At 39.8% G+C, this 22,636-nt stretch overlaps 1 protein-coding gene across 10 annotated transcripts in view; it reads right to left on the bottom strand.

Moving 5' to 3' along the window:
• Positions 1–4,110: 4,110 nt before the first annotated feature.
• The window catches only part of ZNF521 (zinc finger protein 521), a 230,432-nt gene continuing 211,906 nt past the window's right edge, over positions 4,111–22,636 (bottom strand). For all 10 annotated transcript variants that reach the window (XM_064654887.1, XM_064654898.1, XM_064654798.1 and 7 more), the window contains one exon: positions 4,111–4,939. In XM_064654887.1, the coding sequence (XP_064510957.1) occupies positions 4,910–4,939 (30 nt within the window). In that variant the 3' untranslated portion in view covers positions 4,111–4,909. The remainder of the gene's footprint in view (positions 4,940–22,636) is intronic.

The following is a 22,636-nucleotide window of genomic DNA, read 5'->3' as shown; positions in this document are numbered from 1 at the left end:
TGATTTGCAGACACTTACTAGGTGTTTATCAAACTCCAGCACACGTATTAGTTTAGCATGTGTGGCACTTTTAATTTACTGAACACTGTCCCAGTTCTCCACTTTTTTTCCCCCTAATACATAATGAGCAAAACATGGCAAGGTGTCAGGAATCATCTTGGAAGAAAAGTAACGTAAGTGACCTAGGTGCTCTTGTGCGAACAGCTTTTACCTCTTATTTCAATAAACCTTATTTAGAAACCTCTAAAACTATCCCAGCATATTAACAACAAAATGAATATGCCCTCTGAATTTGTCTACAACTTACAATGACCCACAATCAGGGACAGAAGCCTCTATAGTATTAAAGGTTTGTTTCAAGCAACTTCCTTGTTAGTAGCAAGAAGAGTTTAAATCAGAGAAAGGCAGTGATGATTCTGTTAATGCAAAAGCAGTTCTGCAACACAGGGTACATTTTCACAGGACTTTTTAATATAATTTATGAATATTTGCTTGCAACATAATTGTCTTTTCTGCTGACATTTTCAAAGCAACACTGTGATTTGTTGGGTCTCCTGAGAGTCCGAGTACAAAACTGATAATTATATTAAATATACATAGACAATAAAGAGTGTGTTTACATAACTATGCCCATAAATATCTGGTTGAACAGTCATTGTTCTCAAAACCCTTTTAAGCAGCTCTCAGAGGGATCCAATTCTAATGACATGATGGTTTAAAAGATGTTGCTCAGTCTTGTTCCATATTTAATTAACTTTCCTTTTTTAAACTTGTGATGGTGGAGACAATAACAAATAGCTCTGAAAAGAGAGCGAGCTTTGAAACATGAGTGAGACCTTGTCAGGCTTTTGTGTGCCACACACAGAAGAAGATCTGCACACAAGAGTTGCTGGTCGGGGACCGTCCAGTTCCTGGGGGACCACACTGCTATAGCATTCACAGTTCACTACGACTAATAACACCAGCAACAACAATAATAATAATTAAAGAAATCTTCTGCATACAAATAAGGGAAGTGACATAGGGAGGGAACATGGATGTATTACGTGAAATTAGTAAAATAGGCCTAAACTTGTTTATTTTTTGTGTTGCTATAGAGCAGTGAAGCAAATACTTTAAAGAGAATGGCACATTGCCCACTAAGATGTAAAGGGCGTGTGAACATTAATCGAGCATCAGTGCATGACTGAACACATTAAGCAGGAATCAAGGCAACATTTCTAAATTCATGGACAGTCTTATTCTACAGAGTCCTTCACATTGCCCCATCCTAGACAGGGCTGCTACAGCGACACAATATTCTGTTTTCACACTGAGCTATTTTTAATTGTCACCAATTATAATTCATTTACTTTTATGTGTCCTAGTTGTCACAATATTAACATTTGTAAGTCTTTCCCTTTGCAGGCTGTGAGAATCTGTAGTGACATCTCAATAAAGTGGGATGCAATCAAGGTGTGAATGAATTGTTAATCTTGTTATAAATAGAAAATGCCATATGTTGGTAAGGAAGGGACGTCTCTCTTTTTTTGGTGTTGAGGACAGTGGTAATGAAACAAAGTGAGTGGTCATGCCAGAATCACTAATGAAGTCCAGTCACAGTGATATAGAGAGGACTTCAGCTTTCTACTTGCTATCAAGAAGGAAGGTATAACTATTAATGTGTCCTAAGAAGAGTTTTTGAAATATTCTTCAAGGGGTTTGTAAACTGACTCCTAAACCAGGGACCTCCATGTGAACTGAATCACCTAAAATGGATTGGAAAATCTAACTTACAGGCAGGTAATCAGCTATGAATATGTGTCTGATAGTAGAAATTCTGGTTTTGGGTAGTTGAATCTCATAAAAGCCTAATACATGTTTATTCCTGGATTACTTTTTGTTCAGATAAAGAATCAGTGCATTTCCTTGTAAATCCAGTGCTAACATATTGTCTGGGTAGATTGCTTCACTTCTGCAATATAAATCCCATATTTATATCTGCTTTAGGTCTCTGACATTTCCTAAACACAGCTTGGGCAAACAAGCAGAAGGACTAATTGTTTTATTAAACTATCACTTAGAGTAAAACTCATGTCCACTTGAAATCTTGGGAATAAAGGCAGTCTCAGAGGTAAAAGGATACCTTGTCCATCAATCTATCCACACAACCCTTGAACAGATTTATCCTTATACATTAGGTTAAGGGCATGAGGAGGGGCTTCTCTCAGCTTTTGCTGACCCAAGGCAGAGAAAGGCACACCATGAAATGCACACACACACACGCACACACACACACACACACAGAGCTGTGTCTCTTCTTCCAGCAGGCAAGATGATCTGCCCCTCCTGTTGATTTTTCTAAATGCTGTGGTAATTCCCCAAGTGATACTCAGTTCTCATTGGGAAGTTCGGATATCGTCCATAATCTATTTAAACAGCTATTTAGGTATCACTGAGAAACCTGTTACTTTGGAAAAGGTAAGAGGATTCCAGCACTTGATACTAGCAGCCAGCTCTCAGAAGCCACCTGGGGCTGCCTGTGGCCACAAGACTCCTCTATTCCCCTGTGCTGACCTGAAGGGACAATTGATGCATAAAGCCTTCATCTCATTCGCTGTTGCTCTGTTTACTGTTCCTTTATTTACATATCTAGAAATTCAACATCTTTGCGTGTTTTGCAAGCTGTCATGACATGAGACGCTAGTAATAGGCTATGTTTTGCTTGCTAACATATTTTTGACATATTTTAGCTTTTGATTATAAGATTGCATCTTTCCCAGCTACCATCTGTCTCAGCTCAGTGGCACTCTGGCATTTACAAAAACAGTAGGGTGTAATATTTCTTATATACTTGAACTCTACTAGAAACATGTTATTTTCAGTCTTAACCAATATGTCACACTTTCACACATGAAGGCTGAAATGTCTTATATCCTTTAAGGTATCTGTCAAAAATAAAGAACATATCATCACATTCAATTTGGCTGAGATGAGTAATATATTAATGAGAATAAGAATGGGAATGGTTTCTGACTTATAAATAGAACTGGCATTTTACAAGCCTTGTGTATTCATGTCTGCACTTATCCTTTTGTCAGCACAAATGAGATATTCATATAAAACCCAGGAATTTCTTTCTTGTATTTAGCAAAATCTGCACAATATTTTCAAAGCTGGAGTTTTAAACATGACATATTTTTTCTTGGAATATCTGGTAACCAGAAACTTTCTGACCTTACTTCTTGTGTCTCCATCCTCCATCTGTAAGTCAAATTGTGACATTCAGCAAACTGGAAATCACACTTTATATACACCCTGACAGCGCTAGGCAAGCAGCTCCAGCCATTTGTACTTGTTGTGATGTGCAGCTCTTAAAGAACAGTATTTCAGCTGGTTTCCATGGGATAAAACCACCAATTCCAGCAATAGGATAAGATAGTAAAATAGCTGGAGAATGTTTTTTTGGTTCTCTTTTGTAGGTAAGCTGGAATAGTGGGGGACACAGGTAGGCAAGGAGAGCTTTTATCCCCTTCTTCTCTTTGAAACTGCAGGGAGTCAGCAGCCAATTCAGACCTGAGTGAAGCTGTGAGGTCTTGTGACAGCTTCCCCAGGGCCATGGTACTAGTGAGCATCATGTCACAGTGTGCACCACCTCCAATTCTGCTACCCATGTCAGAGGGTGAGGGATGTCAGGTTAACAGCACTACTGGCAGGACTGTGGTGGCTCTGTGGTGTCATCAGTACTAGACCCAACTCATTAAATAATATCACAATGATATACACTGATAATTATACACAGAAGATGTGTGGTGACTCCTCTGGCAACCAACATGTCAAGTGTACAAGTATGAAATTGTTGAGATAGCCAAATAGAAGAAACAAATAAAGCCACAAAACAGTCAATATTATCCTCAAGCACACATTGCTTTGCAGTGGGCCAGCAGATCTGTTTGTCCCATTGCATTTATTTAAATGCCTACCTTTGAGAAAAGCAACCTATTTCTACTGAGTAATGTATAAATCCTGATACAATGGAATTCCAGATCTTGGTGGTCCTTTAAATAATACAGCAGCAGTAATAATGCTACTTTCCAAGGAAAAAGACAAGACACAAAGCACACTCACACATAATGGTAAATTGAATTTATTTCCTTTTGGAAAACAATTCCAGTAATCTCCAGGTTCAGACCGCAGAGTAAACATTAATAACAGTAACATACAGGTTAGTTCAACTGATTCAAGAATTTGGCCATGTGAAATCATCAAGGAAAGTCTTGAACACTCAAAGCTTCAAATGGTATCCAGGAAAAAAAATTCTTTGACAAACTACATAACAACTATTGCATATATGGTAATGCTATCTGTCATATCGCAAGGCTTACAAATATATATACGGGCCTTATTCAACTGTGGGTTCCTGCTCTGTGAGAAAGAGTCTCTTCATATTTTTTGCAAGAATCTTCAGCAATAAAAAATAGTCTTAGATTCATCCGTTTGTATACCAAAAGAGAGATTTCTAGACTGAAGTTTAAAAGAAAGAGAGGTCAAACGGAGCTGTAATGGAACATAGCTATTACCCTCTCCCTCCTCCTTGAAAATGACGTTTTTTCTTAAGCTATTTTTTCCCCCTCACACAGTATTATTATTATTTGTATCTTTCTTGAATAGGGCCCAAGTCCACTTGTCTTTATAAGACCATTTTAGTATCAGACAACATAATACATGTGCAACACTTTATATACAGGAAGTCTATCCGGTGCTCAAAAGTTCAAACACATGAACATCCAACAGTTTCGATAATACAAGTTTTATGGTACAATACAATGATTCTGAATAATATACATTAACAATGAAAGTTTCGTGCAAAGAGTAAAATGTGTTCCCTTTTTGTGCCACAAAGAATTCTGTGGAAGAGACGGGCCTTGCACTAACTGCTGTGCTGGGTCATCGTATGATTCTGTAACAAAAAACAAAAGAAACAGCTTAGTCACAGGACAGGCATTTCTGTGTGAAAGAAGGATGCAAAAACAATTCTTCCTACATATCTTGCAAAATGATGGACTGGGAAAAGAGTATGTTCGACCCTTCCTTGTTTATACTATCCAGAGGCAGCGTCATTATGGAGCAGAGCAGTTTTCTGCAGGTGTTTCACACCAGTATTCTTTCCGTGTGCCACAAGAAGGGCAACACACTCTCTCCAGGTAGGGTCTGGGCTGACCTGGCCCAGTGAAACTGCAAACCAGGTCAGTGGTTCTGGTGTCTGCTTACATACAGCTCATGGTTTATGCATTACAAAAATGAGAAGTGCATTTGTCATAAAAGACTTTTGCTAACTGGCCTGTGCTTCCTAGACTGTGGCACCGCTTCAACTGCATTATTTCATTAAAACCTATTTCCCCCTACACAGTATGGCACAATATATTCTGGTAAGAGTCATTCTGTGCCTAGCAGAGAGCTCAGAGACTGATGAGAAAACAGGAGGGGTTGCCACAGCCTGCCCTTCAGTCACCAAAAACCACAGGTATTTTTCCTCAAGTGAAGGCAGAGCCTTATGTGAGGTGAGGTCAGCATGGCCTTTGGAGTCTGAAATTCTCCTTACCCATACAAGTAATTATCAAATCAAGCAGCAAACACAAGTTTCACCTTCTTTCCTACCACTGCTCAAATAGAGTTGACCACTTTTAGTAAGATGCTATTTTGCTGCCTGTACTGGCTCAGATTCTTCACAGGCACTGAGGTAAGAGCAAGGAACCAAACCAATACATGTTAAGTTTTCTAAAACATACACAAGATCCATAGAAAACTAGAAAATATCTGTGAATGCTACTTCTCAGACAACATAGCAGCCACTGATTAGTGATGAATTTTCCCCTTAGTAATCGGGCCAGATTTGGGCCAGTGACCCAGAGGGCAGGAGTGTCACATCCCATGATTTCCTCCCAGACCATCCAGACCCTTCACTCTGCTTTATTAAGTTAATCTGTCTTTAAACCTCTTTGGACTAACGCACTTTAAGATGAACCTGTTCCCACAAGACAGTCATCATTTACAACAAAGTGAACATCTACTGAACCATACCCTCCAGAGCCACCCATGAAAGGGCACATGAAAACTGCCTCGGTGAAACGAATGTGAAATACAGCGTGACTGCAGACCAGACTGAGAGTTCTCTCTCTCTTCCTCCTTTTCTCTCCCTAAACTGTGCACGCACACAAATAATAGTTCATGGGACATTTGGCAAGGAAAGGACCTTACAGTAAGACTGAGGAATTTTTAATGTAGTGCCATTCTCAAGATTAAAGGAAAATGACCCAGTGACACTCAAAGATGCAATTTCCAGATGTGAATACAAAATGATTTAATGCTGATGGCAAGAATTCCAGACTGTCCAAGGCCAGAGAGTGTTAAAAAAATACACTCTGCCACTTGATTTCATCTAGCTTCTCATCCTTCCCATAAAATCATTTCAAAATGCTGTAAAGCAGTAACAACAGCTGCAGCCAAAAATGTTGGCTGGTCACAGGTAACGGGCTCTGACTTTAAACCGCAAAAGCAGGGAAATTAAGATTTAAGCCTGACAGTCAGCCCTTTTGTCATCCTGTTGTGTCCATTTATTGCAGCACTTACAACATAACACCACAGGCTTATTGGAGACCCTGCAGTACCTAGAAACAACAGGACAAGTTAAATATGGGGTGGCAGCCTGAATTCTGATTTTTTTCTCTGCTTCTGAGCAGGTGAAGTCATATACCAATTTTTACATTGTAGACAGATATTTGGGAGGGTCTTTTGTTTCTAGTCTACTGAGAATAAGCACGTCAGTCATGCCCATTTTTTATTTCTCTTCACTAAGTGAAAAATGCATAATCAGTATGAGGCTGCATGAACAGTTGCCTATGAAGCAGTCAAAAAGTGTTTCAGAATTGCAGCTGTAACTCTTGCTGCAATGACATTTTTGATTAAAAAATTAAAAGGTCCAAACATGAAATATGACAGGGTCCAAATATGAAGGAGACAAAATAAAACAAAAAGTAAGGAACTGACTTTCCCCTGCTCTCAGTGTCCCTGACTCCTGTGCCCTGGTGCAAAATGAGATTCTCTAGAGATAATGAAGAAATAATAGAAAAAAACCCCTAAACATTGCAGAGAAGAATGAGGCAGGGCAGGATATTAACATGAGGAAATGCTTTGAAGGGTTTAGGCCTCAAAAATACTTGTTGTAAACAGTCAAAACAAAATGCAGTTTCCAAAGTAATTAAGGCTCCCAAAACCTGAGGGACTGGGGAGAAATACCTATTTGGCTAAGTGGCAAAAAATACAAAGTGGAAGGACTTCAGGAGTGTAACATGGACAAGACAAGCAGGTGAAAGATGGGAGGAGACAGATAAGAAAAGGAGGAAAATTCTGTAATCCCACAGAGAGCCATATTCCACTCCACCAAAAGCCATCTATTGGAGACCCCATGTCTAAGTGACTGAAAATTGCAAACATTAATCCCAGTTATGAACTGCTGTTGTTTTTATGAGGGGTGTTGTGTTTAAAAATTTAGGGCAAAAATTCTCCTCTATTATCCACACAGCAGATCTCGACTCTGATAGTCTCTTTGCCTTGTGTGCAGCGAGCTCCCCGCCTCTCCGGCAGTGAGAGTGCAGGCAGGCGGGGAAAGCAGAATTTGGAGCTCCCGCCGGCAGGGACGCGGCAGGGACACAGGAGTGCGGTACACCCGGGGAGAGCACAATATCACAGCTGACATCCCCTGTGCGGCTCGGAGAGCACGCTGCCCTTCACTAAAGACACACTAGACAAGCTTGGAACACGCCTCCTCCAGCAACTTCGACTAGTTTGCCCGAGTTTGGAGCAATTAGAGCATCCACTTGCCAAAGAGAAGTCATTTAATGAAGTACAGGAGATATCATATGCTCCCCCTTCTTTGCTTCCCCCAAATTTGATTGCACATAAGCACATCTGTTTAATTATGTGTTAGTCTCCCTACAAAGCAAAAATGTCAATTTCCTGCTTAGCCATGGAAAGGGGAAAATATTTTTTCTTAATATAATCCTTCCTGGACTTCAGCAACAGCTGTGTTCCCATTTCCAAGGGCTGGGATCTCACGAGGAGAAACTAGTTTGCAAACACAAATGCAAGCTTTGTATGCACAAAATGGAGGAACAGTGAAGCAGGAGGTCTGTGTGTCATTGCATTTGTTACTGGCATAGACACAAACTGAACCAGGAAAACTCCTACATTCCAATTTCTCTGTTTCTGTGTTATCTGGAAAGCACATATATTACCTGGGAAAACCTGAATTCAGTATATTTCAAAAGCAAAATAAACTCTTAAAGTGCATTTTCCCTGTTCCTAGATATAATTATTTTTGTTAGCTGAATCCAGAATCCCAACCGTCATGTGACCTCCTATAAAATCACATGCCACGACTTTTCTGGATGAAAATGCTTTGGCATATCCCCGTTGTTAGTGCTGAGGAGTTAAAAACATGCAAAGATTTCAGGATAATATGGTGTGGAAGAATCTCCTTGGCAAACAGATATGAAAAGGTTTCTTTGCAGAAACGCTTGAGACAAAAGAGGTAATATTACTTGTTGTTTGGTGCATGCCTTTGTGTTTCAGAGGGAACATGAGAGGGAATAGCTAGCAAAAAGTTCCCACTCACAGCATCAAAATTAACAAACTAAAAAATACCTACAGATAGCCACAGACTCACTAGCCCATTAGAATCCTTAATGTGAACTGCGGTTGCACTCAATTTAAATGGGACTTCTGTTTTTTATGACCAGATGAAACAAGAGATGGCTGTACCTGACAAACAGTGCAAAGAGGGTACATGTGAAGAAATACAGAGATGAAATGTAGATGCATTATTTCAACAGATGGTAACAGTACCACAGCAGCATGTTATTTTTTCCTTAGTTCAAGAACACAAACATGAGTAATCAATCATCACTGATTAAGTAATTATGGTACCCTACATGTTATCACTTATCTGGATTCCTTTATTTGTGTATGTTACAGACTGTCTTGTATTTTTTTTGCATTAAAAAAAATAAAAATGCACCCCACTGCACTGCAATACAGTTCCAGGTTGTAAAACAGAACTCTGCATTACTATCAACCTTTAAGCGCTACAATTTATTTTTTTTTACACAAAAGCAATTGGTTTCCAACAGGCTGGATAATAAGTCTTTTGACCTGCATTCTTCTTTGACCCATTAAGGTCACCCCTGTGCTCGGGCATATAGCTGACTTAGGAAATGCCTGCAAGTCCTGCATTTCATCTCCTGCCCACTCAAAATAAAGCTTTCTTTAAATGTGTCTGTACGGGTCCCTGAAGACCAGGGAGGCATCCCTGTAGTGGGCAATGGAGGGACAGAAGCTTCTGCCTTTATTAATGAATGCAGACCATTATGAGTCTGGCTGGCTCCTGCACTGTTCCCAGAAGCATATACTGTACGTGACTTAAAATGCTAGAATATTGACACAAAGCGAGCTGGGCACCCCTAAGGAAAATTACTCCTTGGATATAATGTAGGCTCGTAACAGCTATTAGAGTACAAAATAAAACCCTCCGGGATCAAACTGACATATACCGCATTCTACCTACTCCTCAAACATTAGAAGAATTTCTTTGTGAAGGCATTCTCAAGGACAGCATTAAACTGACTTTTGTAGCAATCTGCAACAGCTTTTTGGCTTACAGCTTTTAGTACTAAATCTCTAGTTTGAATCAATATAAGTACTATATCTACCACATTAATCAATACATTTGGTTCAATACATGTTCTATTAAATTATACTTTCTAATCAAGATTTTCTGCTTCTCTTCCCTTCTTTTTATTCCAGCTTCTTACCCTGTACCACACTTTTCAAACTGTCTGCAGTTAAGAAGAGGATGCTGGGTTTTCCAGAACTGAAAGGGAAGAAAGAAGGGCTCGTGGAAAGGCAAGCCTTACAAAACCTATCAGTTGCACAGTATCAACATGGTTTCCAGAACTTCGGTCCGGTGCTTTGTTACTTAGCTGGTTGTCATGACCTCTCACGCAGAAAGCTCTGTATTGGACACTGCTGAAATGCTATACCACGTGGAAGGGCAAGGGAGGAGGGAAAAGGACTATTAAGTGGTAACACCCAAAAGAAATAAATGAAACTTATTCAGACTAAACTATATGAAAAATCTCTGAAAAGGTTATTTTTACACTGTTTCTTCATATTTGTGCTGCTTCGGTATTGCAGCACAGAGTTTTTTGTCAAGCCCCCATTATATTGTGGAAGAATTCTTTCTTGGTAAACTGTAATATGATTATACCCAGGACTAAATCGATGAGGTACTTAGATTTGTAAGACACTAAGATTAAATACACATTATAAATTAAAATGTAAAAATATATTATTTAGTCTAGGTCTTTGGGGATATGTGAAACACTGGGACAGAAAATGTCTCCAGAAATCTGAGTGATGTACACAGTTACAGTAAATGACTTTCCCACACCTGTGTTAGATTTGGTGGAATGTGGATATTCTTTATAAAAAAAAAAGAATATGAAATGCAATGTCAAAATGATAAACATGTATATTGCAGGCATTCAATGCATTTTTCACTGTCTTACAATCACTTGCTTACAGTCAGTTTCTTTTTCCTGTCTCCATATAATCACTGTGAACCTGCGGAGAAACTGTTGCATTTTCTTTTGACATTTAACATCATCTCACTCAGTGCACAATACTATAATACTTTCTAGATGACACTGTGTCACCGTTAAAGAAAAAGGTGAAATAGCATAATAAAGGAGAAGAACAAGAATTCATAGAATTTAAGGACAGGAAACACCCATTAGGGCATTTTCTCCACCCATCTTGCCAGTGTTGGATTATTGCCTATAGTGTAATTTCAAGTGTTTTGCCCAGTCCAATTTTAATTAGAGCTTCCAATGCTTCTCTTGGGAGACTATTTCACAGCTTCACAGACCTCAGGGTTAGTATTTTTTTTCCTGATGTTCATCCCAGGAGAGGAAGAGGCTCAGCCAACCCCAAATCACACAAGAAACCAAATCTGCATAGTCAGGAGCTGGTTTCAGTGGAATATCTGGGCCATTTCAAAGCATCTGAAAGCAGTAAACTTACTTTCAATGCCCCAAAACATTGTGGCCCTGACTCCACTGTTGCTGCAAGCAATTAAGAAGATTCTGTTACAGTGGCTTCTAAGGCTCAGTTGCTATATAGGTAAAAATGTAGTAATAGGTGGGATTTGGGTTCCCATACTAAGGGTAATGACTTCCATAGTCTACCTCCACTGACTGAATTAACTGCAGGTCAGGGACATATCCAGGTCTGTTCTATGATTCTAAAATCCTTAGTTGTACTGACAGAGTACATTTCTGTATTTTTCACATAGGTGAAATACAAAAAGAGCAACTTCAGTTGATGTTTACCAACAAATGCTGAGACTACAGATTATTTTCCCTCCCAGGCCCCTCCCTTCCTTTCATAAAACACTAACCACAAAAAATTAACTTTAATTGCTTTATCTGAAATGTCTGGAACTAACAAGTGTTTCTGATCTGTTTCATCCCAGGAATTACAATGCTTCTGACTTGAATATATATGCAGATTTCAATGGTCAAATGGTGAGTTAGTGAAGGAGCTGGAAAAGAGATGATGTCTAATAGTTTTTCATAGGTGAAAAGTAGGAAGCCTAATAGAGACTTTGGGGCTCTGGAGAAAACAGGGAAAATTCCAGACAAAATGTCCCTTCCAGCAGCATCTCCAGTACTGTAGTGCAGCTGGCAGAGCAGGAGGAATACCAATGAATTTATAAACACACTAAAGTAGGCATGGAGTTTCATCCTGGCCAAGTTTGATCAGCAGCATAGACCTAACAAAAATACAGCCTCTGAAAGTTCAGATTCCCAAGGAAATATGGATTTGATCTGAACTAAACCAGAGCTATTTTCACAACAAGGAAGGGGATGAATCCCAAGAGAATCTGTGTTCCCATAAATACCATTTATGTGTGGTGAGTTGATGTTTACCAGCTTTTGAAAATCAGGTCTGTTCTCAGACATGATGGCCAATTAAATGGTCATCTTAGGACATGATTGACCACTGTTGACAACAATAATTTAGGAAAGCCTACAGTGAATTGCAGTTATTCTACATGAATTGCAGTTATTCATATAAATTAGTTCACCTAAGCTGTGTGATTTGATATTAGATTAATGTCTCTGAAGTGGCATGACTGCTAATCATATTTTGCTCTCTATCATATTTATGTTAAACTCTCAGTGTTATGGTTCTTCTACTCAAGCATTTCCAGCAGGACCAGAGAAAACCTACCCATAAAACCAATCTCAAACTGGATAGCATGTTCTCAGGGATACACACTGAAAATTAAAACCAAACCTAAACCAAACCCAACCCCATGATACCTATTTTTCTTCAGAGACTTCCAGTAAGTCAGTAGTAAAATGTCAATGATTCCTTTTGGATTCATTACAATACGTAAGTACATATATCACAGACTTGTTGTATGGAAAAGAATGACATATATTCCTGGGTACAGCAAATAAGACTTTTCACCATTGTCACCGGAAGAGAACTGACACAAACACCGATATCTGTTCACCATCCTTGCACCTTTCTCATTATGAGCGTTGGCAGGGGGCTCCCTGTTAAGCCTCTGGCAGAAATCAGAGTAACTCAAAGGCTGTTTTAACCCATGGTGCCAGGCAATAACCTCCCATAAGCCTCCCCTACCCTGTTTGTTGTTCATTGAGATGCAATGAAACTTATAATGATGCCTTCTGTTTCAGGCAAGATGAGCCTGGCTGCATGGGCAAGGTGTGTGTATTAGCCCCATAAATGATAAGATGATGGTGATGGGGAGAGAGGGCAATGGTTAGCACATGTTCACAGCAGTTCATCAAAATTGGGAAACCTTCCTGTTCATTCATGCAGCAAAGGGGCTGTATTGCTAATCAGGATCGAGGCCTAAGTGTTGCTTGTAGAAAAAACAGGGCTTTTGTGATACTGCAAATGTTTGAAATTAATACACAGGCATCCTTCCCCAATAAGAAAATTGTTCATTAAGTGGGAATAAAAGCTTAAACAAAAAAGGCAAAAAGAGGCACTTCTGAGAAATATATCAAAAGTCTTATTACTTTAGAATATGGTTATGATTACCCTGGTATAAATTAAGAGAAAATCCTCTGAAATCAAGGGAGTTTCAAGATAGAAACAAGTAAGAATAGAGTCGGGCCTTTTGGATTTAAAACAAAGTGAATATTGCTCATATACTCATCGATTCTTGCACACCCTCTGCAGAGGCCACAGCAAGAACTCTGTTCACCCTGTCAGACACAGCCAGGCAAAGAGCAAGCAGAACCCAAAGCTGAAAAAATCCAGATTTATCTGCAGCTATCGTACAACAGAGTAACAGGGGACAACAAGTCTCGATAGGCAATACTGCCTAGTAAGATATTCAGGGATTAAGTCAGTGTTTTACAAGACACAAGTGTTCATGGGCTAGTAGTTGCTCTGCTTTATTTCTTTTTTATGTTTAATTTATGCTGGTGCTTTCTAAACTATGACATCTGTAAACAAGTTTAAGTTTGACCGACCTCCCATTTTACGTTCACAGTCAGCACTCCTACTTTGTGCTCTGATTTTAGATACCTTAAAGAAGTCAGTGGGGGGGAGAGAGGCAACAAACCTAAACAACAAAAACAAAACCCTTTGTCTGACAGTATGTGTTCATCTTATGTGAATACAAATTTGCCTAGCTGGAAGTAAGAAACTGGCTGCTGGAACTGGAGCTACACTATGCACAGATTCATTTATAGGTCAAACCCAATTAAAGAAACTACTACTAAATATTTAACAGCTCAGTGCAGTAATTAGTGACAAATAATAGAAGCTTAAATTGATAATTGCACAGAAATGTCCTGATGGAAACATTACACGTTTCTTGCTCTTCCTCTTTCTCTCATACTCACTGAATCCTGTTGCTTTTCAGGGATTAAACTGACAAATGAATCTGGATTTTGTATACATCTATTTGGTCTGCAATGAAGTTTTCCATGACTTCTGAAAAGAACCTGCCAAGTGAAATTTCTTCTCAAATTTGCATTCTGGTTTTTTGCTTTAAGCAGAGTAACTGCTAGATCATGAATTGATTTCAAATCTTCAACCAAGTGGCAGATCCAGAATTTAAGCTCCTGTCCATAGGATTCAAAAGGTCACCCAATTAAAATGGGGAAGCACACAGAGCTGTGATTTATATGCAAAGGGCAACCTTTAAAACAATGATACTTTTCCAGTTTTCCACAGGTGCATGCACAAGAATCCCTTTGAACAAAATTACAAGTGAAATTACAAGTTTCCTGATACAGCCTGAAAGAAAAGTCCTGTAACTTGTCTGCACTCCTATTATACAGACAGACACATCCCACACTTGTATCGATTGCTGAGTTCACCTTCCTACCTCCTGACATAACACTGGGTATTGTGCTTTGCAGGTGACATGGGGACAGCCTGGAATCTGGATTCCCCGCACATTGCCAGCTGGTGCGTGGGGCCTTGTACAACAGCACTCAGCACACGGGAGGTTATGGATCAGCCTGAGATTAACTCACAGCGACTAACACCATTTTCACTCAGCTAAAAGCAAACCCTTAAACAGCCCTGTTTTTAAATCACCAAACCTGCCTTTCGTATGTGGAAATCATATTTGGAAGTTATCCAGCCACTAAGCATACATACACCCAGTTCAGAGAATGCAGGAGTGGACTGAAGCATATTTTGGATCCTGAAATCAGGAATGCAAGTGAAAACATGTCCCCTCGTCCATGGTATATCAATTTTAGAATGTGTAGGAAAGAAAAGGAAAAGCTATGGTGTTCTGCTGGCTCTCCTCCTCTTCTAAATGCTCCAAACTCTGTTGCACATTGGTGCATCTTTTTCCTTCAAGACAGTCTGCAAGGAAAGCCAGATTGAGCAGATTTGATAATAACAGCCAAGGATTTCTGAGCTGATAAGCAGAGGTCCCCATGGACTTTGCTCTCTGACATCCTTCACAACTGGTTACTGAGCCAGCCCATCTTGGACATCTTACAGTCCTTTTTCCTACAGCTCTTTAAACAAGGAATAGCAGGAACTGGGACAGTGCTTATGTGGCAGGCTGGGGGGGGGGTGTGAATTACAAATGTACTTGTTGGAAAAGAAACTAAGGACTACTTTTTGCCTTCATAGATAGTGATTAGTTAAGACAGTTGAGAATCCTATGTTGAAACATTTTGTTCTTAGAGCAACCTCATGTGAGTTCCCCCCTTTTCAGTCCAAGAAACTCCATGTTTTAAAGGTGATTTCTAGACAGACCAGAATGCTACTTTGCCCTTTATAAGGAAGGGCAAAGTAGCCCTTATCTAAATTTTGTGAGGACACACACTGTAAATCAACAAATCTGGAGCGTTTACTGACATGTCATAGTAGGACAATAAAATTTCATGTTTGTCATTGTGGTGGTTGGTTGTAAAATTGAGAAGTCCGGATTCTCTATTGTCTTCTATTTGTTTTGTTTTGTTCATTTTTTTCCCCCCATCATTTGCATTCATGTAAAAGAAGTGTGAAATGTGACCACAGTTTAATGGGAAGAATTTTACTCTCACTTTCTCCTGTTTACAGAACTTATAAAAGGGGGAAGACAGTGAAGTCCAACTCCTACAATCTAATACTCCCCCTTCAAACAAGGAGTACACCACACAGAAGCACTCTTTTACGCTTTTTTTCCTTCCTTCCTGTGAGTGTAGAAGTATTCTCTTACCAAATGTCATTCTTTGAGGCTGGTCATTCCATTTCCTGTCAGACAACTGGCCAGTGACATGTTGCAAGTGAGACATGTCATTAGATCCTGCCTTGACCCTGTACTGACAGTAGAAGAAATGCCCCCACCCCTCACTTCTGGCTTTGGCTTGTGATACTGTGGTACTCCTGTCTCCCTGGCTACCTCCTGTGAGGGGATCCAGCCTCCTGCAGCTACTGCTTTCACCCCTCGTTGCCCATTAGGACTGCTTTTAGTGTGGCAATCTTCGAATTGAGAGAAAAGAACCACATTTACGGGGAAAATAACTGGAGACAACACTTACACTCATTTGCTGTCTATGTTTAGTGCCAAGGTGTCTGAAACAGAGAACTTTAATTCCTTTACAAAAAGATGTGCTGTAGCTATGGTGAGGCTAATCTATAACCCTCACAGTCTTATATAATTTGCTACTCCAAGTTAATTTTAATTCATTACAATAAAACTCACCTAATTAAAAGAACTCTTTAAAATAAAGTATTAGCTTGAACCCAGAAAAAAAAAAAGGCAGAATCTTTGCTATTGGAGGGCAATTCATCATACCACAGTGCACACTTATATAAATTCAAAGTTAAGCTATAAACAAGTACCCACAGCAATAGTGCCATGCATAAAGGGACAGGCAACAGGAGGCCTGCTTTCTAATCAGCCCTCAAAGGAACCTGCCACACAGAAGTGGCACTTATTCTAATTTAAAGCTCTCACAGTTACTTTAGCATGGCAAAATTTATAAACTAATAACTTTAGTAAACAGACTGGCACTCCAAACAGAAAAATAAACCCCACGCAACAGTTCAGGCCCACAGAGAAAACAGCTTTCCCAGAAAGGTACTGTTTTCAACAGTGAGATGTAACCTTTCTTTGGGGGCTGCTCTTATGGTCCCTGATGCCCAGTAACAATTCTGCACCATCCCATTACATCTGTACTGTCACCTCACTGTGGTCTGTAGTCACCACAAATCTTTTCTACATCTTAAGGCATTTTACACACCTGTATATTTGTGTCCTGGTCAGCTCAACCAATGAAATACTTCTGGATTTGAAAGAGCCTGCTCTGGGGCTATGACTTCCCTTAAAATGCCATTAAATAGTCAGGGTAATCTGCTTGCAAAATGTCAGTTGAAAAATGTATTTAATATTTGCAATTAAAGCTCACATTCTTTCTCATCTCTATTAGTTTTTCTTCTAAGCAACTATTAAAAATTACAAAAACTGTACTGTTCCCCATTTAAATACATGGAAAAAAAAAAAAAGAAAACCAGAAAGCAATAAGAAGGGCTAAGCAGAAAATCTTGCAGCACAATATTGGATTTTTTTTTTTTGTTATATCCTAAACCACCCCCCTTTGTACAAAGTTCCTTTTCAAATCAAAGCAATACTACATTAAAACTACTGCAGGCAAAATTCTAAGACACAATGCAGTTTGTGTCAGAACACTCATCACTTCAGGCTGACCTGTCAAAGTATCTTGGGGAACATGGTTAAAAGACAAATCTGCAAGTTTGTAAGAAACTTTTGAATGATAAAAAGTATGTGTTGCTCACAAACCACGGAATGCTAAGCAGTGTTAACTGAGCTTACTGATGCCTACAGCAGATGTCTGTCCCTTCCTACTGCTTCTAGGCACACCTGCTCAGGCAGTGCTCCTAAGAGCATTGAGAGGGAGCCAGCATTTTGAAGCTCTAACAAAAGAAAGCAAATAAATAAAAAGTTTGTGCTCAAATGAGTGATGTGGAGTAGAGAGATCAAAATTTAGTACTGTATGCAGAAATCTGCTGTCAGCAATAGAGCTATCTCATAAATTTGATATGGGTGAAGTTATCAGCATGACGTTTTTGGACCTTGATAGGCAATTTCTGTCACCTGCATTTCCAGGAGATTCTCAACACCTAGCAGAATCTGACCCCTGCACCCAAACCAATTCCTTGGGGGACCCAGCATGGTCTCAAGGTGCCTCTTTTTAGGCATTAGGAATTAAGATTTTGGCCACAGGGCTTGCTTTTCCAGAAACGAATGCAATTGTCAAGACAATCTGCAAACTCACCGGAGAATAATTTCTAAGGGTTTTTGAAATATCTCTTTTCACAGATATATTTCTCTATTAAGTTCTGCACAAGGGTCCAACATCTGCAGAGATTTACAGTTCTCTGCTAGATTGTGTACATTGTCAGACTAATTCCTATACAATCACTGTATGTTATCGTAAATCCATGTGGCCTAAATATTCAAATCATGGGCTACCACAGTCCTCAGTGCACGTTAAAGCATTCCTAAGACTGCCCGAATTTATGCCAGCTCATAATAGCCCCATGGGATTGTTATACCAATTAAAAATCCCTGGAATTCATCAGAGTCTGAGACATGCCTGTGAGGACCAAAAGGGAGTGATACAGAACCAGCTTGCAAAATAAACAGGATTTGCTGCGTACTGAGGGAATCCTTGGCTGTCTGACTAAGGTACCTTTTATACTGGCAGGGGATGCAAATTGGAGCCTGAGGATCTGCACTTTCATTTTCAAAGCTCTTTGCAAACATCAACCACTTCACCTTCACACCATTGCTCCAAGGGAAGTAAATATGTACAGTTCCAGCATCTTCTGTTTTCTGGAGGTGCAAAGAAGCACAGGGCATTTTTATAGGCATAGTCTCTGTTCAGGCACAAAAGGGAGCTTTTGACAACCTCTTCCTTCGTGGGAAATGAGTTTCCCAAGGCCACTGAGGGAACTGGTGGCAGAACAGGGTTTACTAGAGAGATCCTCCAGTCCAGTACTAAGTCCACCCTGCCTCCCCTGCAACACATTGAAGCAACTTGCTGAATTCCAGCCGTACACTGCTTTGCTGTAGAGGACAGATTACTGCATGTCATCCTCTATAATCTTCTGTAAAAGGAATTCTACACTCTTCTCGGGGACCTCCCCCTTTGCTTCCCCCCACAAATGGTGGCAAGGTTAGAGACAAGTTGTTTTCTCAAGGCTGAGATTAAAAATGGCTCTGTGTTTTGCTAAACATTCCTCTGAAGCATGGGCAGCGCGTGCATGCGTGTCTGAAAACGACCCCAATGAAAGGAAGGAATGAGAGATGCTAAACAATGCTGTGCAAAGTTGCAGACTGTTCGGCTACAGGCCAGAAAATGAATCCAATTTTTCATTCTGTCATTATAAATATTTCAGTGCAAATGGTACTGATTTTCTGCAACTGTGGTTAAGCAAAGGGCCTCTGAGTGAATATTTAAGGAAAAAAAAAAAAGAAAGAGAAGAAGAAGAGAGAAGGGGAAAAAAAGAAAATAAGAGGGAGGGGGAAAATTAAGGTTAGCAACCAATTAATTGCAAACTTTCAGTGTAAAAGATTCTGGGAAAAATTCTACAGTGATGTAGCGTGTGACTCGAAGGAGGAAAAAAAACATTTACTCTGCTCTTCTTCTGACAGTTTCTCATAAAATATCTGCAGTCCATCTATCTTTTAGTACTCCAGGCTCCTCTGGAGAGCAGAAAATAGTAGTTTAAAGCTCACTTCAGTGCCAGTCTGCGGGAGATTGCTTTCCACAGGACCCCTGCTGATGGAGGCCTAGGGGAAGAGGCCCAGGAGTTATTCAATCAGTCCAAGGCTCTGGGGCGGCCGGGGCTCCTTTGAGGGCTGATTATAAAGCTGCCCTCCTGTTGCCTGCCTCCGAACAGAACGAAATGAGCAGCCTCTTGCTGAGCAGATTCTGCAAGAAGGAATTTCACCTGTCATGGAGTTTGTCAGAATTTCAAGATTTATCTTGGTGCAAAATTAATAAAATACCAACTAGGATTTCAGCCTGACTACTCAGCTGTGTCATCTCAAAGTGATCTTTCACCTAAGAAAACCTGGACACAGAGCTACTGAAGTCATTCTTGCCCTACTTTTGCTCAGGAGCTTCGGCAGATGATATGACCGAATAATAAAATGATTAGAGGTGGATTTCCTGACAATTACACCCAACGTCAAGTGCTGGGTGGGTGCTACTGTCCTAATGCATGACCTTCCACCTTACTTCTGTGGTTCCTAAATCTCCCTGGAATAAGCTAGGAATCTGAAATAGAAAAAGATAATTTCTGCAGTTTATAACCTAGCAGGTCCCTTATGGCAGCACATCTGTTAAGTTCATACACTAGTATTTTCCAGGTCTGGATTTGATTTATAAGTTTTAAAGGAATACAAACAATAGACTACATGAGATTACATCCAGTGAAACACTGAAAATTAATATTGCTGTGACAGTCAAGTACATGGTCTTTTAACCATATTCTGAGTTTAATATTGCGGTAAAGTGCCAGGTTGATAAAGCATCATCTCAATCTCTGTGAACTGAGTTCAGTTCTTTCAAAGCTAGACAGTCTCACTGGTCTTCTGACAGTGCCTTACAGCAATAATAATAATAATAATAACAAATCTTCACACACTACCTTTTTAGTTAAGATTGTACTTGCTTATACTACTTGGTCACATGAATTTCAAGTCTAAGTTAGCAAAGAAGCAATTATGTTGCAGCCTGCAAGAGAGCTTTTCAGCTAAAAGAGGAGATCAACTTGGAGAAAATAAAATTCAGCTGATGGGTAAATAAATATTATTAAATTTTCAATGCTTTTGCTTCAGATCCTGACATGGAGAAACAGAGATCCACTGTACCAAGAAACAGCAAAAAATGCCCAGATTGGGAAGAAAGATGTATTTGCCATCAATAGCTCTTACCCTAAATTGTGGTAATTTCTCTATATTTTTCAAAGCTGGTTGCTGTTTGAAGCAACAAATCTACCTTTCTATTTGCTTCCCAGCATTTTCTAACAAGAGCTTAAAACAAATGGTAACATATCCTTTACCTACCTCCTCACCCTTAAATGACAATTCAACATTAATACACATCATAAAGCCACCTTTACCAGGCAGTAGTAGTCTGACAGTTTTAACACCAAGAGATCTTGCAGTAAAGAGGGAGAGAGAAAGCACGAAAGTGAATGCACAGATGGTGGGAGGGGACACAGGGTGCTCTCAGCAGGCTACAGTAGAGATGCATTAACTCCACAGAGGGATAAGGGCTTCCCACCAGTACAGTCATGAATTATAACTGAGCATGGGAGTGAGTTCTTAGTGCCTGTCTCACAGCAAATATACTGTTCCATTTTCCTGCACAATCACCTTTCACCTTTACAAATGCAAAGCAAAGCAAAATGCACCACTAATATTTAACAATATCCCAGGTTCTTTATCTTACATAGCTCATATCTACACTCAGGAAGTATGGGTGCGAAGCAGAGTATTCACTGACACAGAGTATCCCTGAGCAAATTTACACACCCATGATCCATGCATGTGTCTAGCAAATCTGCTGCAAAATGAGACTATAACAACACAGATAAACAACTAAAGCTGCATGTAGATATGTGTGTAACTCAGCAGTACTGGTTCATGAGAACTGAGTCATCTCTTTCTCTCTTCCTTTGTTAACAGGGTGGAGAACACTCAATTTCAGCTTTGAACACAAAGGAATCTCAATGAAAAAAAAAAACACAAGAGCCTGCAAAAACCCACTCTTTTTTGATCTCTGTTTGATAAAAGCATGGGGAAACCAACCACAATAACATGGAGAAAAGCTAAACCTAAAAGCTGTTCCTCCTGGTTTGGGTTTTGTAATGAACAGTTCGAGATATGTGGCCATCTGCATCTGAGTCTTTTTGTCTAATGTTTGTAATGGAGTGGTCCAAGCAAAAAAAAAAAAATAAAAAAAAGAAAAAGAAAAAAGGGAAAAAAAAAAGAGTAGAAAAGCTACCACTCTTGAGCCAAGATTGCTGTTTACTGGAGTGTCTCTTTATGAATCACTGACCACACCTTGTTTTCCCAAACTATCTGCACCTCCTCCTTAGGGGAATTCATCCCCTCCCAACTTTCCTCCTACTCAGTGAACCTATCAATGGAGAAAACTTGTTACTTTAGGCAGCTGAAAATTTGACCAGTTTTAAAGTATTCATTTACCATGCCTTTCACTTTCGTTTAAATCCTCAGTGTTTCTGTTCTAAATGACAGCACGGCAAGCACTGCTTTTAAGCACTATTCATCTTGCCTACCACATCTCAGCCTTTCACACAGACAGTTGCTCTCTCTTCAACAATGGAGCCTTACTCCTTTATAGCTTGGGGGCAGAGACTCTCACTGGCTGTAGACTTGCCGCAAATATCACAATAAAGGACACAAATGTGAATTTCTCATAAAATATGGGTTTGGCTCTGGAGGTACCTTGCTTTAGAAAACTCTGTCAAGAGCAGACAATATATCTTTCTCCAAAATGCACGGCAGCCACACAGTTGAAAGAGCTTTTCCAAATGATCTAACATGTCAATGGAATCAGTATGCTTGTGAATTTTACAATTTTCTCCCCTTTAGGTCCCTAATCGATATTTTAGCTTCCTTCACACTTAATATACTCAATGTTGGTTTGGCAGCATGTCTTTGGAACATAAAAAAAAAATCTCTGGAGCTTGAGGAGATGCTCTGTGGTGCAACAAAGTAGGGTTTGAACCACAGATCTTCAGAGGTGGCAGGTTTGCTGCTACCAAGCCCCTCTACATATGCTTTTAGTGCACTGAAAACACGGAGGGGTGAGGACGCTGGGGTATATGTGAGCCATGGCAACATTGCACCAGTATTGTGGAGGGAAGAGGGGGCAGACCTTGAGCCTTAAACTTGCAGTGATAATGGTGTGCCATCACTTGTTGGGAAATGATGGGACCACTGGAAAGTGGAGCAAGGAATGAGGAGCTTAGTCACAGG

Source organism: Pseudopipra pipra, chromosome 1 (assembly GCF_036250125.1).
Source record: "Pseudopipra pipra isolate bDixPip1 chromosome 1, bDixPip1.hap1, whole genome shotgun sequence".
Lineage (NCBI taxonomy): Eukaryota > Metazoa > Chordata > Aves > Passeriformes > Pipridae > Pseudopipra > Pseudopipra pipra.
Note: the sequence above shows the minus strand (reverse complement) of the source record. Positions and strands in the feature narration are given on the sequence as shown.